The following is a 16286-nucleotide window of genomic DNA, read 5'->3' as shown; positions in this document are numbered from 1 at the left end:
ATTAAATCTAAAACAAATGCAGAAATTTCAGAAATGTACAGGCTGCAGCTAAACTGCAACTGCTTTACTTGTGCCAGTCTTGCAGATCAGGCTGACGGTCGCAATAGCTAAACTCCAGAATAAGACACAGGACAAATGATTTTCATCTGAGGACACAAAAATTTCTGCAACAAGAAACACCACAAACAACTGCAGAATAGACTGAGTAGCAAATAGCAATCATTTAACACACAGTTAAAGCCATTAGGCATTGATATATATGTATTTCCAAATACTATGTATCTGAGTACATTAAGAATACCTTAAGCTAACCTGAGTTATAAAATCAAGAGGTGTAAAGTCAAAACCAAGAGGTTTAGCTGACTGGATGAGCATCCACCAGTGAACTTATGATAAATGGCCTCATAGTTATACTAAAGAGACAAAAAAAGGACACACTATGCCATCATAAGACAGAAAACTGTAGCCTATCAGATCTGGCCAGCAAACACAATTTCTAGTTCACGTGAAATTTCACTGGAGATGGAGCAGGCTTGGGTTTGGCTTTGGTACAAACAAGACTTAAAATTTTAAAAAACGTCTGAAATTTCAGCAAAGGTTGGAACTTCTCGAACGCAACAGCAGCATGGAAAAGGTGGCAAGACTGTTGGAGGTGTGGAGAAGCAGGTGGGATCCTTTTAGTCTCAGTCCTAAGGCAGACCCACAAAGTAAATCGTGCCCAGGACTGGGTTTATCGCAGCCTCAGGGCTGAGCTGCCAGGAGTCCACGGAGAGCTCCCTGGAAGCCCACCTTTGATACAACAGAAGGTTTTCTCTCTCTTCCCCCATCCCACCACCCCCCTTCAAATGTGAAAAGTTCCAGATAAAACATTGCAGGCTTAAACCAGCCTTTTGGAACACTTCTGAAAAGCTCTTATCCTAAAACACAAGAGAGTTGTATCGGAGATCTGGCACAACACAGATCTGAGCAGCACTGCCTGCTCCCACCCATCCCCGGAGCCATGCCGGGATTACTGTGGGAGGCATCCTGCCCATTCACCGTCACCAGAGCAACCCAGATTCTCCAACAGCCGCGGCAGCATGCTAACCTAGGTAGCTAACTGGAAACCCAAATATCTGGCAAGTCTGGGCCAAACTGCACGTTGCACAGTCATCCACAGATACTTCCTAACTTCAGAGCGCTTGCTCTTGTGGCCCAAACTTCTTTCTTTTCTTCCATTTCCTGATCTTGTCAAAACCACCTAAAAGTGCCCCTCAGTGCACCTTTGGTGGGAGCAAAAGGACAAGGAAATCTGACAACTTTGTCTTCCAAAAGTATACAGCAGCACCAGGTTGGCCACAACACAGGAGACCCTTGCATCAAGCTGGAGAGTGGGGGAAGGACAACAGAGCAGCTCCTGCCACGTCTCCAGCCCAGCAAAGAGATGTCATGAAGGGTTCACCCCAAGGCTGTGGGAATGCTCTTGGTGTCTGGAGATCCCTTTGCTCCGTGAGCTGCCTCTGCTCCCACTGAAAGAGAGTCAGGGCAGTCAGATGTCCCAAACAGGAGCTGAACTCTGGTTCGAGGAAGGATTTAGCCTGTCTGGCAGCCTGGGTACATATATCCTAACTACGCAATCAGTTACCAGGAGTTTCCAGGGCAGTTTTTAGGATACTCAGGTTTTTTAAATATTGTCAGGCTCCCAAAACTTTCCTGGAAATTCTTAGGGGCTGAAAGGAAACAGTAATTTGGATGTATAATTGGATCAAGCACCAGAAACAGTTTCCTGGGACATCACAGAAGCACCTGAGGACTGAAGGATCTCTCCTTGCTGACCGCAGGGATTCTCACAAGTCAGAGTGGAGAACTCTTCACAGAAATCACAGAATAGTCCTTCTAGCTTGGAAAACTTCAAGAAATTTAAATTGTTTCTGCCAGTTTCTTCTATACACTGGCAAGGTGAGGCAGAAAGCTATGGGGCCTCCTCAGAGCAAAACTCAGAGAGGATGGCACTAGCTGCCAGGAGGTAAGAGCACCATGGTTACTGGAATCATTTTAAAGCATTTAAAGGTAGTAACTGAGCACTCACATGGTCAGGTTAAAAATAAATATCTAACAACAAGTTGCTTATTATTTGTATGATTTTTTACATCAAAAAAGTGAAACCTAAGATCAACAGGCAGTGAACGTATGCTGAAAATGAAGTTTGGGTCAAAGAAAATCATAGCACCTTGATGTACAGGGAAAAAAAAAAGAAAAAACAAAGAAAAAACAAACAAACAAAAAAAAAACACATGCAGAAAAGGCTGTGGTTTATAAACCAGCAGGGCTGGCTGCAAATCACTTGGTCTGCTACACTCCTGTGCAGCATTAATCATGGGAACCACTACAGGAATTTGTTTGAAGCAGAAAATAATCTTTAAATCAAAATGAGATGTTCCCCCAGCAACTGCCAACAAACAGAGATTCCACTGCTGCCAGTGGTATGATATGCCAGTAACTCTTTCATTAAAAGAAAAACAAGCCTCCCTTCCTTCCAAAAAAGACATTTCTCATTTATCACAACTTAAACTTTTGTTAACAGATGCCTCTTCAGCATAATTTTGCCTGCCATACAGGAATTTACGATTTGTCACCCCCTTTGCTTTCTGTGTCTGGGTTAAAAAACAAGGCTCTCGAGTATTTCTTGGTGAAGTGGGATTCTGTAGATCTTCGGTCGTTCTCATGGAGCTTCATACCAGTATAAAAATAAAAGGGGACTATTTCCTCCTCACTGAAATGAACATCTGTGGGAGTTTATATCTGTAAAACCAGAAACTGTCAACGAAGACAGGACTGGTACATGTAACAGTGAATTACAGAGTTGTTGTTCCGATTGGCAGAAATAAAAACAAAGTTCATAACTAAAATATGTAAAATACTAGATAAAATAGAGAGGCATTCGCACTGTTTTCCAGTACTTAGAATCCAGTGCTTGCCATGAAAAACTACAAAAGGATGTGTACTTATTTATAGAATAAAAACGTTATTTACATTGCTATTCATTGTTAACTTAGTTTATTTATAATTTGGGAACTCAAAACAACTTTTTTAAAAAAAAAAACAAAAACATTGATAACAGATCAGTGAGAAAAAAGCAAAATTCTCCCAGTACAAGGAAATAAACTAAGGAACATTTGAATATATTTGTCATTATCACTTCCGCTTTCCTTAAGAGGTAGAATCATGTTAAAATTTAAAATTTCCAATAAAAGTTATATTAGGCATTTAAATTAAATATTCATTAATATAAAATTGCACATTCCTTCCTCTTTCAACTTCTGTCTTGACTCTTAAATTAATTTTCATGCCTCTACTCCTCTAATCTGGGCAGATTATGATGACAGGAATGTTAAGATTTAAAGGGCACAAAAAAAAAAAAAACCCCACAATTAAAAAAACTTTTTTTTCTTTATATATCTAATCTATCCAAACCTACCTGAAATGCATATATACTTAGTTTTAAAACCTGGCAGGCAAACTATGGCAAGTGTAAGCCATAAATTAATCAATATAAAGAGGTCATGTCTGAAGTAACAGTATCTTAACCAGCTTTATGAATGTCAAAGTCTCAGGAATGCTTTAGGAAATGTTTAACTCAATGTGCACACATGCCTCAGGCAGACAGTCTGAAACTCCTTTGCCACTTCTGTTCAATTTGCTGTACCTATAGAAAGGCCAAAGAATTAACTTGAATATAAACCTGTCAAAAGCAGTAAAAAAAAATGAAAACAAAAAACCCTACATCATTGCCATCATCATCTCAGAAGGTCACCACAGCATCTTAAAGTAGGCTTTCAGCTTTGGGTACACCTTCTAATTTCAGAATCAGGATGCCTTGATTCTGAAAAACTCCACCTGCTCAGGCAGAGATGTTGTACAGAATGGTGATAATCCTGACTTTTCCAGCTCCATATTTTTCCAAAGAAATAAGTAACAGGTTGTAGATTAACGGGCCCAAACCAACATTTCCTAGAGCAGCCCACAAAGACACAAACTAAATCCATTAGCAAGTGCATTTACAGTTGCTTCCTTCTTCATCAGTCAAGTCAACAAGATCCAACAGGTAACTTGCCAGTCAGTGTCAGTCCACAAGATGACTCCATTCAGCCTGTCACTTCTCCCCTTCCCAGAGAAGGTGGGAGTACAGCTGTTTAGGGAGGAACTGCTTCCCCAAACACCTCCTCCTGTGCACTGCAACCTGACAGACAGCAGCATCCACCACCATTCAGTGCTCCTCATGCTTTCCCACCCTCCTGCAGTAGTCGGGAGCAGTCTAAATTCCCATTCCCCTTGCAGGCACAACCGGGCTTGTCTGGCAGAGGAGGAAGGTTGCTTGTGTGGGCTCTAAAGGAGTTATCAACTGCAAGAGCTGTCCCTGAAGCTCAGTTCAGCCTCTGTGGCTACAAAGGTTAGACCAACCTAAATTACTCAAAATCTGTTTTGCTTACTAGACAAATGCAGCAGTGGCCTCCCAGCTTTCCTCCTAAAAATGTCCTTAGACCTGAGCCTTTACTGGAAGAACTGGAAATTACACATTGCTCATCAATAACTCTGGTGGTGAAGTAAATATGTACACTGACTCTGCTCCACTCTGAATCCAAGCAGTCTCCCATACAAGACAAATTTACTGAAAAAAACAAAAAACAAACAAACAAACAAACAAAAGCCATAAGCATAGACCTTGCTGCAGACTGCACAGCGACACAGGAGTGCCGAGTTCCCAATTCTCACCCCAGGAACTGGAATGCAGATGAGATGCCAAACAGAAAAGAGGGGTTTAAGTTTCTCAGTGTGCTGACTAGGAAGATTTATTTGTAGACAGGGGCAGGATTGTTTCTCCCCTCCGCGAGGCAAAGAGGGAGGTTGCCAGTCAGTAGGGCAGAGCTCATGAAACTGAACAAGTGTCAGTGAAACCGGATCTGGGAAGGAAGTTTTGCCCTACTCAGTGCAACAGAGAATGTGGAAAGGAAGAGATACCTAGCAGTGATTCAAGAACCAAGTTGTTAATGCTGCTGCTAAATAAAGATCTTTACTTTCTAATAAAGAAGCTTACTACCTACAGCTGCACTTCTGCTTACAGAGATATAGCTCTTCTGTGTTTTTCCTGAGAAACTGCAACATTCAGCCTAATAAAAAAGCTGATTCTCACATCTCCAATGTTAGGGAGAGGGGAACATATAAAAATTGGGTTTTGCCTTCAAAAAGCTTTCCTGCTTCTCACAGTGATTTGTTGCTGAAATTTCTCAAAGCATTAAGATCTATGCCTGAAACCCTGATATTATGTAACTTTGCAGATACAATTCCACTACTGAGGGCATCAGATGTTACTTGTGAAGCCTTAATCTCTATTCTTTCTTTTCCCACAAGAACATGATTTGCTCCTACAGTTCCATGAATGTGCTCCCAGGAAGCAGCTCAGACCAACTCTCCTGTCATTGTGCCCTGCAGACAGAGTGGCACATCTCTCTAACCACTTCCCAGCACTGGTTTTGTACTTAACGGGAGCACTGATGGTTGCAGCCAGTGTAACCCACACCCAATGGAACTCCTTTGTTCATTTCAAATGAAAGATTTCTTCTTGTCAAAGTGCCTGGATTTTCTCACTGCTCTAGAGCTTTCCCTGTTGCTTTTCAATCTTAAATAATGAAAGACCCTCAGTCACACACTGTGACTACAAACATAGGTTTTTTGGTTTTTAGAAGGACTGCAGCCTATATATATAGACCAAAGGATTTTTAAGGGCATCTCATAGCACATTAATACTTGTGTGTCTTTGCATGTGCACAGAAGCTATACAAAAGAAGTGAGGTCCGTTCTTCTGGGTTCATTTGCTGTGGTGGAAGCCAGCTGGTAACAAAAGAATCAGCCAGACAGATATATATATCTTGGACACAACCTATTTTGTACACTTCTGAGATGACAGAAGGTACCTGTAACAAAACAAATCACCTTCCTCTTAGGTGTTCCAGAAAACTACCCCTGGGGTTTGGTAAGAGGACAACAACTTTCTCAAATTGTTCCAGGGTGAATTTCCTAGACCATCAGTCCACTGCCCCACAGGCTGCGATGCAAGCAGACACTTGTGCTTTGCATTTTCCAGCTCTTTTTAAAAGCAGCAGCTTTGGCTTACAGAGAATATACTAGCAGGACTCCTGAGTGCCCCCTTCTAGCCAAAGGTTATTTCCTGTTCAGTGGAAGTTTATTAAGGCTCTAAATGACAGAAAGCTAAAAATGCCTCCTCCTATGACCTCTGTGCTATGCCATGCTCTGCTCTGAAAGACTGTTTGCATTGATTCACTTGCCATGAAACTGCTGGCCTCAAAAATTAATTGGTACCATAAGCAGACAATACAAATAAATTATTTTGGGTTTTTTTTAAAAAAGACAGTAGTTTTTAGTAAAGATTATTTACTAAAAGCTATTGAATAGTCCTGGCTTCTGAGTAAGTTAATTCTTATGAAACACATTCCACAATAAAGAGAAAAACTCTACAAAGTCATAACCATAACAAACAGGGAAAGAAAGACAGACAGATAGTTTCATAAACAGCAACAAATCAGTTTTTCCCCATCTGAAGTGGAGGAAAGCTGTGGGTAACTCCTCCAAAGACAGAGCTTCCCTTAGCAAACCTAATATGCAAGAGCTGTTCAAGTACGACATACCAGAACACTGGTCTGGTTCTTGTACAAGCAGAGAATCACTTCCAGTCCACCCTCTGAAATCAGCTGTCACATAAAGATCTTGATAAAGCAAAAAGGCTGGTCAGAAAGGGAAATAGCACAATGCCCGTTTTCTTTGTTCATGGCAAAGCTCATCACTGAGCAAAAAGATGCCACTGAAAGGCGAGGAATCCAACAGCAAACAACAGCTTCAGTGTTCAGTCAAGAATGAACTGCTCAATTATTGTCAGCGCTGTCCTCCACAAGAAACAGTGGTGTTATTAACAACCAGCAAAATCCAAACTGGTGACAGTTTTACAATGCAAATTCCAAACATTTCCCATTGATGAAATAACAGAATGAAAATTCTCTAGTGAGTTATGTTGATGCACGCCAGACCACAAAATTATCTGGAAGAAGCTGCTAGTGGTAACAGAACTTTTCAGCCATATTCACTCAGAGGTGGGAGGAATGCACACAGAAGCGGCTTTGTATTTTTTTTTTCTATTGTATAGACAACAATCACCTTTATTTTACAGATTTATGTGCGCAAGTTCATACGTAATTCACAAAACAATTTCAGAAGACTGTGTATAAGATTAAAAAAATAAACAGATATATAAATTAAATATTCAATGCCAGGAATCACCAAAACTTAAAAGAGATATGGATGAAGCAGTTTTAATTCCACATTTGTGTTCCATATCCTGATAATGACACGGTTGCCACCTGGCCTTGTGCCATGCAGAGGAAAAGAGAAGGCTGGGCAATGAGATACGGCAGCAATTGTCTTGCTTGTTTCTAAAAGTGGAAAATGTTTTATTAAATTGGACAATTTGCAGGAAGGAAAGGAAGGATCCTGTGGTTAAGGTAGTCAAATGCTGTTCCTGAGAAATTCCATTTTATCTGTGCCTCTGTCCCTGTAACCGAGATGTTCAATATGCTGTCACCAGTCTAATTTTTCAGAAGTGGTCACCAATTATGCCTTTTCCACTGCCTTGGAAGATATATTTAGCAGTCTGTGCTGTCAGTGGGCTTAACAGGATCTGAACATATGGAGTACTATACAATGACATGAACTCCTATTGAACAGAACTTGAACGCATCATGCATCCAAAACTATTAGATTATATTTTTTTACCATAAATCAGCGAGTAAAGTGATTGCTCCTTCACACAGATTTCTTCAGATTACTATAAAGATAGATTAAGATTTATGAACCCTTAAACACCCATGTCCACAGAACCAAAGAAAAGCTCAGGAAAATTAATACTATCGTCTTTACAGCAGAGTAGGAACAGTGTAAATCAAATAAAATCACGGAACAAAAGGCAACAGTAAGCTATTAATCAACACTATGTGTTAAGTGAGCACTTAACCTGTGAAATAAATACTCATGCACTTAAATACTTCATCATAAGAGGTAAGTATAAGTAAGTTATCAATAGGTATAAGTACATATTTGCACACAAATTCTACCTTTAACCTTTTGAGTGTATGCCTTTGAACTTTTAACAACTTTTAACTTGGGAAACAACTGGGAAACCTCTCCTTTTTTTAAAAAAAAAGAGGAAGAAGAGGAGAAAAGAATAAAATAGTGACTTAACTAAGATATTTAATTTTAAAAAAGTTTGTCACGTTCTGATACATGCTGAGAATAACTTTGCTGGCAGAAAATACATTGGGAGAGATGATATTTTGAATTTTATTCTGACAAAGAACGCAAAGGAATTTCTGAGAGGCCAGGACTGCAAAGATACCTATGGCATAAGAACAACAGTTTTTCTTTTTTGAAGAAAAGAAAATAAACTTTAAAAAGTTAAAAAAAATAACTATGTAGCATCTTTCCTCCGAAGATATCCAAAGGAACAAAAGCATGCCAAAAATGTAGCAGGAAACAGAAGAGATTGTATCAAAGTAAAACAGTGAGTTTATATTGCCTTGGGGAAATGACAGGAACATAATAAGATGAATATAATTATATCAGAAATCCTATAGAAAGAGAAACTTGATGAAGTAAAAAGGAAATACACAAGTACTTAGTGACAAAGTTAGAAAAGCTAAGACAAAAACGTGTTTTATTTGGCAAGGAGCAAAGAAAACTAAAGAAAAAGGGTTCTTCATATGTATTTCAGAAAACAGAGAAAGGAAGCTATAAACCCATTATTTAACTGGAAAGAGTTAAAACAAACCAACAATTGACTGTAAGAAAACAGCAGATCTTAATAACCTCCACAAAGGGAAAAAAAAAAGTCTCAATTAATTATAGCAAAACGTCTAACAAAATGGAGAAAAAACTGGCTGCTAAGGAGAATAAGGATTTCTTAAGAACAACTAGATGTGTTCTTACATTATGCAACTGAAGAATTAATCACATTCAAGTCAGAAGAGGCTTCGCTTTAGAGTAGTTAAGGAACTCAGCAGAGCCAACTAAAGGGAGGCAGCAAGGTCCCAAAATAATAGCAGAAGAGCAAACACAGCAGCAACTTAAAAGTGAGAAGAGGAGGAGAATGCAGGAATTGAGAAAGTTACAGACCAGATGTGGGAACTCTGATATCCAAAAGTCCTGGAACACACTACAGAAGGTTAAAAGCTGCTTTGAATTTGTTAAGAACAATATCTAGTTTCCTTTTTGAGATCAGCACAGTAGCCATCTCCTCAATGAAGCCTTTAATGCTAACTCACAGGACAGTCTCAAAAGTACACAAACAAACCACAGGAAGAATAAGAAAACAACACCCTGGTTGCAACTACCCCGAGAAACAGCCGTTCAGCCAAGAGGACATTTCAAACATCATAGAGGAACTTGCAACCAAGTTGCCTGCATGATCCAATTTTCAGTAGCAATTAAACCGAGTGACTTACCAATAACTCCACGAGACTGACATACATGTGGAATGACATAAATCCAAGAAACAATGTCAGCGCTTTCAGAAAGCAGGATTGAAACTAACTTTGCCATAAAAGACAGATGGTCTAAACTCAATGTAATTAAACTGCATAAGGAAAAATACAGATGTGAACCAGCACTTTGAAAGGGTAACAGTGAAAATACTGCTATGAAGGAAAAGGGATCAGTTTTACTCCATGACTACTGTGGAAAGTTTCGAAAAAGTCCTCAGCTTAATATGAAGTAAAGGAGACTTAGGATGGATATCAGGTGGGAAAAAACAAAACAAAACAAAAAACCAACCAAACAAAAAAAACAAAAACAAAAAAACAAACAACAAAAAAAATATAAAAAAAAACACAAAAAAAACCCAAAAAAAACAGAAGGAAAAATATTCGAGTAAAACTAGGGAAATCCCTGTCCCTGGAACTTTTTTAAAGAATAGTTAAGACTGGCACCCATTGGGGATCATATCTGGGTATACACGACCCTGCCACAAGTTGCACCTCAGGCAGGGCTCCAGGCAAATGCGTGCTCAGTCCTGGCATGGGAGTCAGCTACCTGGATAGGGCAAGAGAACTGCTCGACAGGACCAGAGAGGTTGCTGGACACGGCCTGGAACTGCGAGAGAAGCTGACAAAAGTCACAGACAGTGTCATGAGGGTGACTGGACTTCCAGCATGGTTCAGGGAGAGCCATGTGAGAAGCAGCTGAACTCCAGAAGCAGCTGAAGGGCAGGACAGAGGACCTCCAGGGAGTGGAAGCAAGTACGTCAGGGTGACCACACTGGTAGTGCCAAGCACTGCTGAGATTACTGAGGGAACAGTACAAGTGCTATCAAATTTGGTTCTGATTTAGCAAGTCTGGAATCAAGAAGGAAAACTAATTACAGCAGGCTGGTCATTTGGGAAAAGGCTGGGATGGAGGAAGGGAGGTATGAAGGTGGCAAAAAGGAAGGTGAAGAAGGAGGAAAAGGGATAACAATGACAGGTGATCAGTGACTACCAAGTAGCCCTGCACTGCTCATCACCACAGCTTAAATGAGGGCAGCCAGGGAAACCTGTTCTTCTGAGCCCATCACAAGAATCAAACCCACTTCTGCTGTCAGGAGAACTGGGGCTAGGAGGGAGGTATGGTGGCTAGGAGGATGGGACTGAGCATCTTCACACTATCATGTTGGTGCTTGTTCGTCCCCAACCTTTTCCTACTCGCCTTGTGAAGTTCCCTTTCACCTCGACTCTTCCATTGCACTGTCGTAATGTCAAAGGAGCAGAATGCAAGTCCTGTGACTCCGTTCATCCTTCACACATAAAAATAATTTCCAGAATATTCTCAGGGACAAAGTGACCTATTTCCTATCTGCCCTGGAGAATGCCACCAAGCTATGGTGCTAAGGAAAATGTAATTTGTTTTTGTATTGGCTACTCCATAATAATTTCTGTGAAATGTTTGGATTAATGCCAAATTCTCTTTTCACAAGACACAAAATCCTTTGACAGTTGGGATATAATTTCAGCAGCCTTTGAAGGAGATGGGAGAAATGGTAAAATCATGAAGTACAAGACTCCAACATCTGAATGAAATTATTAAATATCCATCAAATAAGTATTCATCAGACAAATGGTAATCAGATAAGTAAATTCATGATAAACACTAATAGAAAGTTTTATGGACTCTGGATTCACCACAAACAATACTTTCAGAAAGTCATGAGAAGTGTGGGTGATGAGTATTTAATTTCAGTTTAGAATTATTTAAGTGCACATTTGTTTCACTTACCATATGGTAAGTGAAAAAATAACTCTTTTCTCAAATATCTAAAAATTAAAATGCACACCAATATCTTAAATGTCCTTAGCTCTATAGTTATTCATTGATTTCTTTAATTTTGCTTTATGTTACTGAAATTTATCTGCAATTCTGCACTGAAACTGAAATGAGCAGTCAGAAACCTTTTGGTCACCTTCAAAATGGTAAGGGGAAAAATATTCAACAAAGAGCATTCTTAACAAAGACGACTGAAAAAAAAAATCCTGCTATATACTTTGCATCTTAATGGAAAACCTTTGGATCCCTGAGCTGATGCCAAACATCTGTGAGTGCAACATGCCCTAATATTCTCCATGGGAGTATCCCTAAAGCTCTTGCCCCTGTTAAAATATCTATTGAGAAGCCAAAAAAAAAAATAAAAAAATCAGAGCAGTAGCCGTTAAAAATAATCTTTACCAGTCACTGCACAATCATTTTCTCAGAGTTTTAGGGTCACTGTTATATTAACTCACTCTAGAAACAACACATAACATTTGCTAGACTACGGATACAATGAAAAGGCCACATATGTGGTAACTCAGAGATTGTATTCTGTTTCTGTTTGGAATAAAATATTTACCCCACAATATTTTGTACTCCCCAGTTTTTCATCAAACTGATACTGTTTTAATAAATACTGCATTTCATCCTTTTCTTATAAAGAAGCTGACATTAATTATCATCTAGTGTGATAAAGTGCCTTCTGTGTAACCATGGGCAGCATACCAAAAAAATAATACTGTTTTGTGGCATTCAGTCTGAAAAATAGAAGTGTTTTACTACACAGCCAGCCAGCACTGGATTCTGCACAGCCTACTGTGCTGGTAATCTGTTACTGCTGAAGACCTCCTGATACAGTCACTGAAACGTGCCACATAATTCTGCAGACCTGAAGCTGACAATTCTCAAAAACCTGATATCAAAATAGTGTGGAAAATAATGTGAGAGGCTATAAGGTATTTTTCATTGCAAAGCTTCCCAAAGACTTTCACTAATTAGATGTACACAACTTCACTAGAATTAAACACAGCTATGGATGGCAGACAAGAAAAAGGAGAGTAAAGACTATACTATAATTACAAAAACCAAAAGAAGCATTCTAACATAGTTGAGCAAATCCCTACAACTTGACAAAACAACTCCAGATACCAAAAAATTGCCTCTACTATGTAAAGACTTTATTCTTCAGGAACGTTCAAGGAATCCCATAGACCCTAATTCTGACCCAAATGTGGTTCCAGATCAGAACAACATTACCAGGACATAACATGGCACACTCAAGGAACTGGGCTCAGGACTGCCAGAGAGAGAAATGCTAAAAAAAAATTAAAAAAAAATTCACAAGTTCCTTCTCACCTATCTACATACTCCTACACTGCAGGGAGAGAAGAGCACAGGACACAGATTAGTCTCGGTTCCCTATCAGCGATGCCAAGTGGTCACTGACTTCCAGGAAGATAAAAGTATAATCATATGGGAAATACTGAGGAACATAACTGCCATCCAGGCAGATCTGAGAGCACTTCCTAGATGTGGTGTCTATACATCATTTGCTCTATGAATCATAGAATCATAGAATGGTTTGGGTTGGAAGGGACCTTAAAGATCATCTAGTTCCAACCCCCCTGCCATCAGCAGGGACACCCTCCACTAGACCAGGTTGCTCAAAGCCTCATCCAGCCTGGCCGTAAACTCTTCCAGGAAGGGGGCATCTACAACTACAACTTCCTTGGGCAATCCCCAAGAATCCCCACTCTGAAACAAAAGCTGAGCATGCAAGTGCAGAGAAGAACCATAGTACCATCCAGAAAGAAACCCCCTCATCTTCTGGGCAACTTAGGAAATCAAGATTGCAAGGTGTATTGCGGAGCTCTCGGCCCACACTCTGTGTGCAGCCAACCTAACCCATACTACACTAAAACCCTCATCATAGGCACATGAGTGAAGAACACTCCCTTCTACACAACAGAGTAACTATATGTTTGCAATGCAACCCTCCCTCAGAAAGCTCACCTACAAAGAAAAGGTTTGCAAGTCTGCTACTGCATCCAGCCAACAGACTGCATCCCAAATCCACAAAAATGTTGAAGCTGGAGCCACAGAGATCCTGGATCCAAATCTGGCCAACTTCCCAGCTTTGGGTGTCCTGCTGTAGTATGAAGTTTTTCATCTTGCTTTTGACTGTAAATGGTAAACTACCTTATGATGGTTTTCCCATTCACCCCAGCCATAATTTATCTGGGTACTACCATTTCAAACCAACTCACAGTCACCTGTCCTTACCATAACAGCTTTCTTCTTTAATGAGAACTAGTTGCTGTCTGTAACTCTAGACTACAGAATCAGAGGCTGAACAATGACAGTTTTCACTGTTAAGTTATTGGTACATCTTGGTGGATAACAGAGCAGTAAGTAATTTTAACTGACTTTCATCTTACTCTTTGTACAGCTTTTTAAAATTTTTATCGCAACTCACCAAAATTTCTCTTTGTTCTTCCAGGTTTTTTAAAAAGTTTGAAAACTCATGAAGTGATGCATCTGTAATACAAAACCAGAAAAAAAGTTTAATGATGTTGCAGGATGGCATGGCAAAATACAGCCACTTCTGGTCAGTCACTTCTTACCTACCTATGTATCTTTCATCATCTGTCTCTGCATCACCAATGAATTCAAATTTAAAGTCTCTCAGAGAATGAGCAAATTTTCTCTGGGCTGCTGAAAGGTCTGAAAGAAAAAAGGAAAAAAAAAAAAAGCACAAATTGAGGATTAGGGAATCATTTTAAGAAGGCTAGAATATCCTTCTACTCTAGAATAAGCAACTTTTACAAGAAACTCTTAACACAGGTCTGCCTAAGGACATGAAAAGACATTCAGTACTGTCTAACCCTCTTCTGATCTCATCTGTGAGCCTGTCACACAGATTTCTTTATACAAGGCTACATAGTAGAAAGCAAGTGTGACCACGTGCACAGTATCAGACCTACCCTGATGTTTCACTATACCACAATTTAGGGCACAGGCCATACAAACAGATCTGTAACTATAGAAGTTTAAGGCACAACACTCAGAGTAAGTTGTGCCAGTTGCCTTACTCTGCTAAAACACATTCATTATTTTACTTGGAAGCAGAAATACGCATCTTAGGATTTTCTACATACTTTACATAGATAGCTCTGCTAGTGAAACATTTATACATAAACCAAATTTAAAAGAAATGTTGCTCTGGAACTAGAAATTTCATGGAGTTAAACTATTCCAAAAGTTAGTTAAGGGCACAGCATTAAAATGAATTTTGTATAATAACTGTTTTGTAATAGTCCTAAAACATTTTCTTCAACCCAATTTTTGCCTAGTAGTGTTTGACACTTTGAGGTCAGAGGGCTGCATCCATCCCTCAGGAAGTAATCTGACTCTGTATTCAGCCACAATATCATTACTATAAACCCTTATTAAGATTTATAAAGCTGTAAATAAGTAGTGTACACACACTTTTCTGTTGTGCTGACATATGCAGGTTGGGAATGTCACGAGTTCTGGAAGAATTGAATTGCTCAATGGAAAAAAAAGGGATGCATGTCCTGGTACACTCCTACCCAGGAGTAAACGTTTTACTCACATTTTTGTTGTCCATCAAGGTTAAGGACAATTTGAAATATTTAGTTAATCTATAATCTTTTTCTTATCACATGCAGTTCTGAAGGGCTAAGAACAACTCTTTTAACAGACGAGCTAAGCATTTTGTTCTTTAATATTAACTGGAGCTAAAAGACTACAAACTTGGGCTTTTTTTGTTGTTCTTGGGTTTTTTTGTTTTTAAAAAACAACTTTATGACAGGTCCCACATCCAACACATCCTATGATTTATCATGTGTCATAGTCAAGTACAACTCTGACATACAATGCCGCACTGCAACTTCAGTTCAACCACTTAAAAGGATAAGTCATAAATACTCTACAAACAGTGAGACACAACCTAAAATGAAAAAATGCTTTCTGTTCCTTGCCATTCCACATTCCTTTCTGTTCATCCATTTTTCATTAGTCCTTTCCTCACCTATTGTGTAACAGCGCTGTCCTCTGTGATGCCATACTGCCAGCTACTCACTTCCCTTTTGCAACTGCTTCTAAAACCTGTACACATACTCTTCCATCCATGAAGCAGCAGGGTGCTGCACAGGGTTGAAGAAAGATGGAAAAGAAGATTGAAGGAAAAAGTAACATCATTCCCATGCAAAAGGAACATGGGTATTTTAACTCAAATGTCTTGTGGGCTAGAAGGCTGTTCATAAAGCAGACAGCAAAAGAAACAAGCTCTGCTGGCTGTGAAAGGCTTAAATATGGAAAAGAAAAGGTTTACTAAACATCTAATATTACGCCTATTCGTGAGCCAGGTCACAACACAAGGCTCAAAAGAGTTTATTTATGGGCCAATTGGTCCAACAATACACACGCTCCCAAACTTATTTGATTTTCTTGAATCCAATAATCCCCTACCAAAGCCTTGTCATATGAGAGCCAGCCCCATGCTAACGGAAGGAACTGTTTATTACGTTTTTTCCCCACTTGTAGAGGTGAAGTATTGAAATAATGTTGAGCAAGGTACATGTTAAGAGAAGGCATACAGCACCCCCCCCTCCCCCTCACTGACCAAAAGGGTACTAAACCACTGAAATGGGCTATGGGCTTCAAGCCCTTCTAGAGTAGTGTAAAACTATCTCCTGCATGGCTGCACATCCCACCTCTCCACCAAAAGCCATCTCTCTGGTGACAGTGACAGGAGACAGAACCTGTGCCCACACCTCGACTCTTTCAGTGCAAAGTCCAACATCTTCGGTCAAGTTGAAAAGGGGCTGAATCAAACACTGAGCTTCTCACTGGATCAGAAAGCCACATTCCTGCATTTCTCT

At 39.6% G+C, this 16286-nt stretch overlaps 1 protein-coding gene across 1 annotated transcript in view; it reads right to left on the bottom strand.

The window, feature by feature from the left end:
• ARHGAP10 (Rho GTPase activating protein 10) overlaps positions 1-15941 on the bottom strand; it is a gene marked incomplete at both ends in the record, with an annotated part of 84736 nt that extends 68795 nt beyond the window's left edge. Inside the window, 3 exons of the mRNA XM_010164457.1 lie at positions 13856-13917; positions 14008-14103; positions 15911-15941. Coding sequence (XP_010162759.1) covers positions 13856-13917; positions 14008-14103; positions 15911-15941 — 189 coding nt within the window. The remainder of the gene's footprint in view (positions 1-13855; positions 13918-14007; positions 14104-15910) is intronic.
• Positions 15942-16286: the final 345 nt, after the last annotated feature.

The sequence above is a fragment of the Antrostomus carolinensis genome, unplaced genomic scaffold (genome assembly GCF_000700745.2).
Source record: "Antrostomus carolinensis isolate BGI_N321 unplaced genomic scaffold, ASM70074v2 scaffold10433, whole genome shotgun sequence".
In the NCBI taxonomy this organism is placed as follows: Eukaryota; Metazoa; Chordata; class Aves; order Caprimulgiformes; family Caprimulgidae; genus Antrostomus; species Antrostomus carolinensis.
This window is presented reverse-complemented; position numbering and strand designations above follow the sequence as displayed.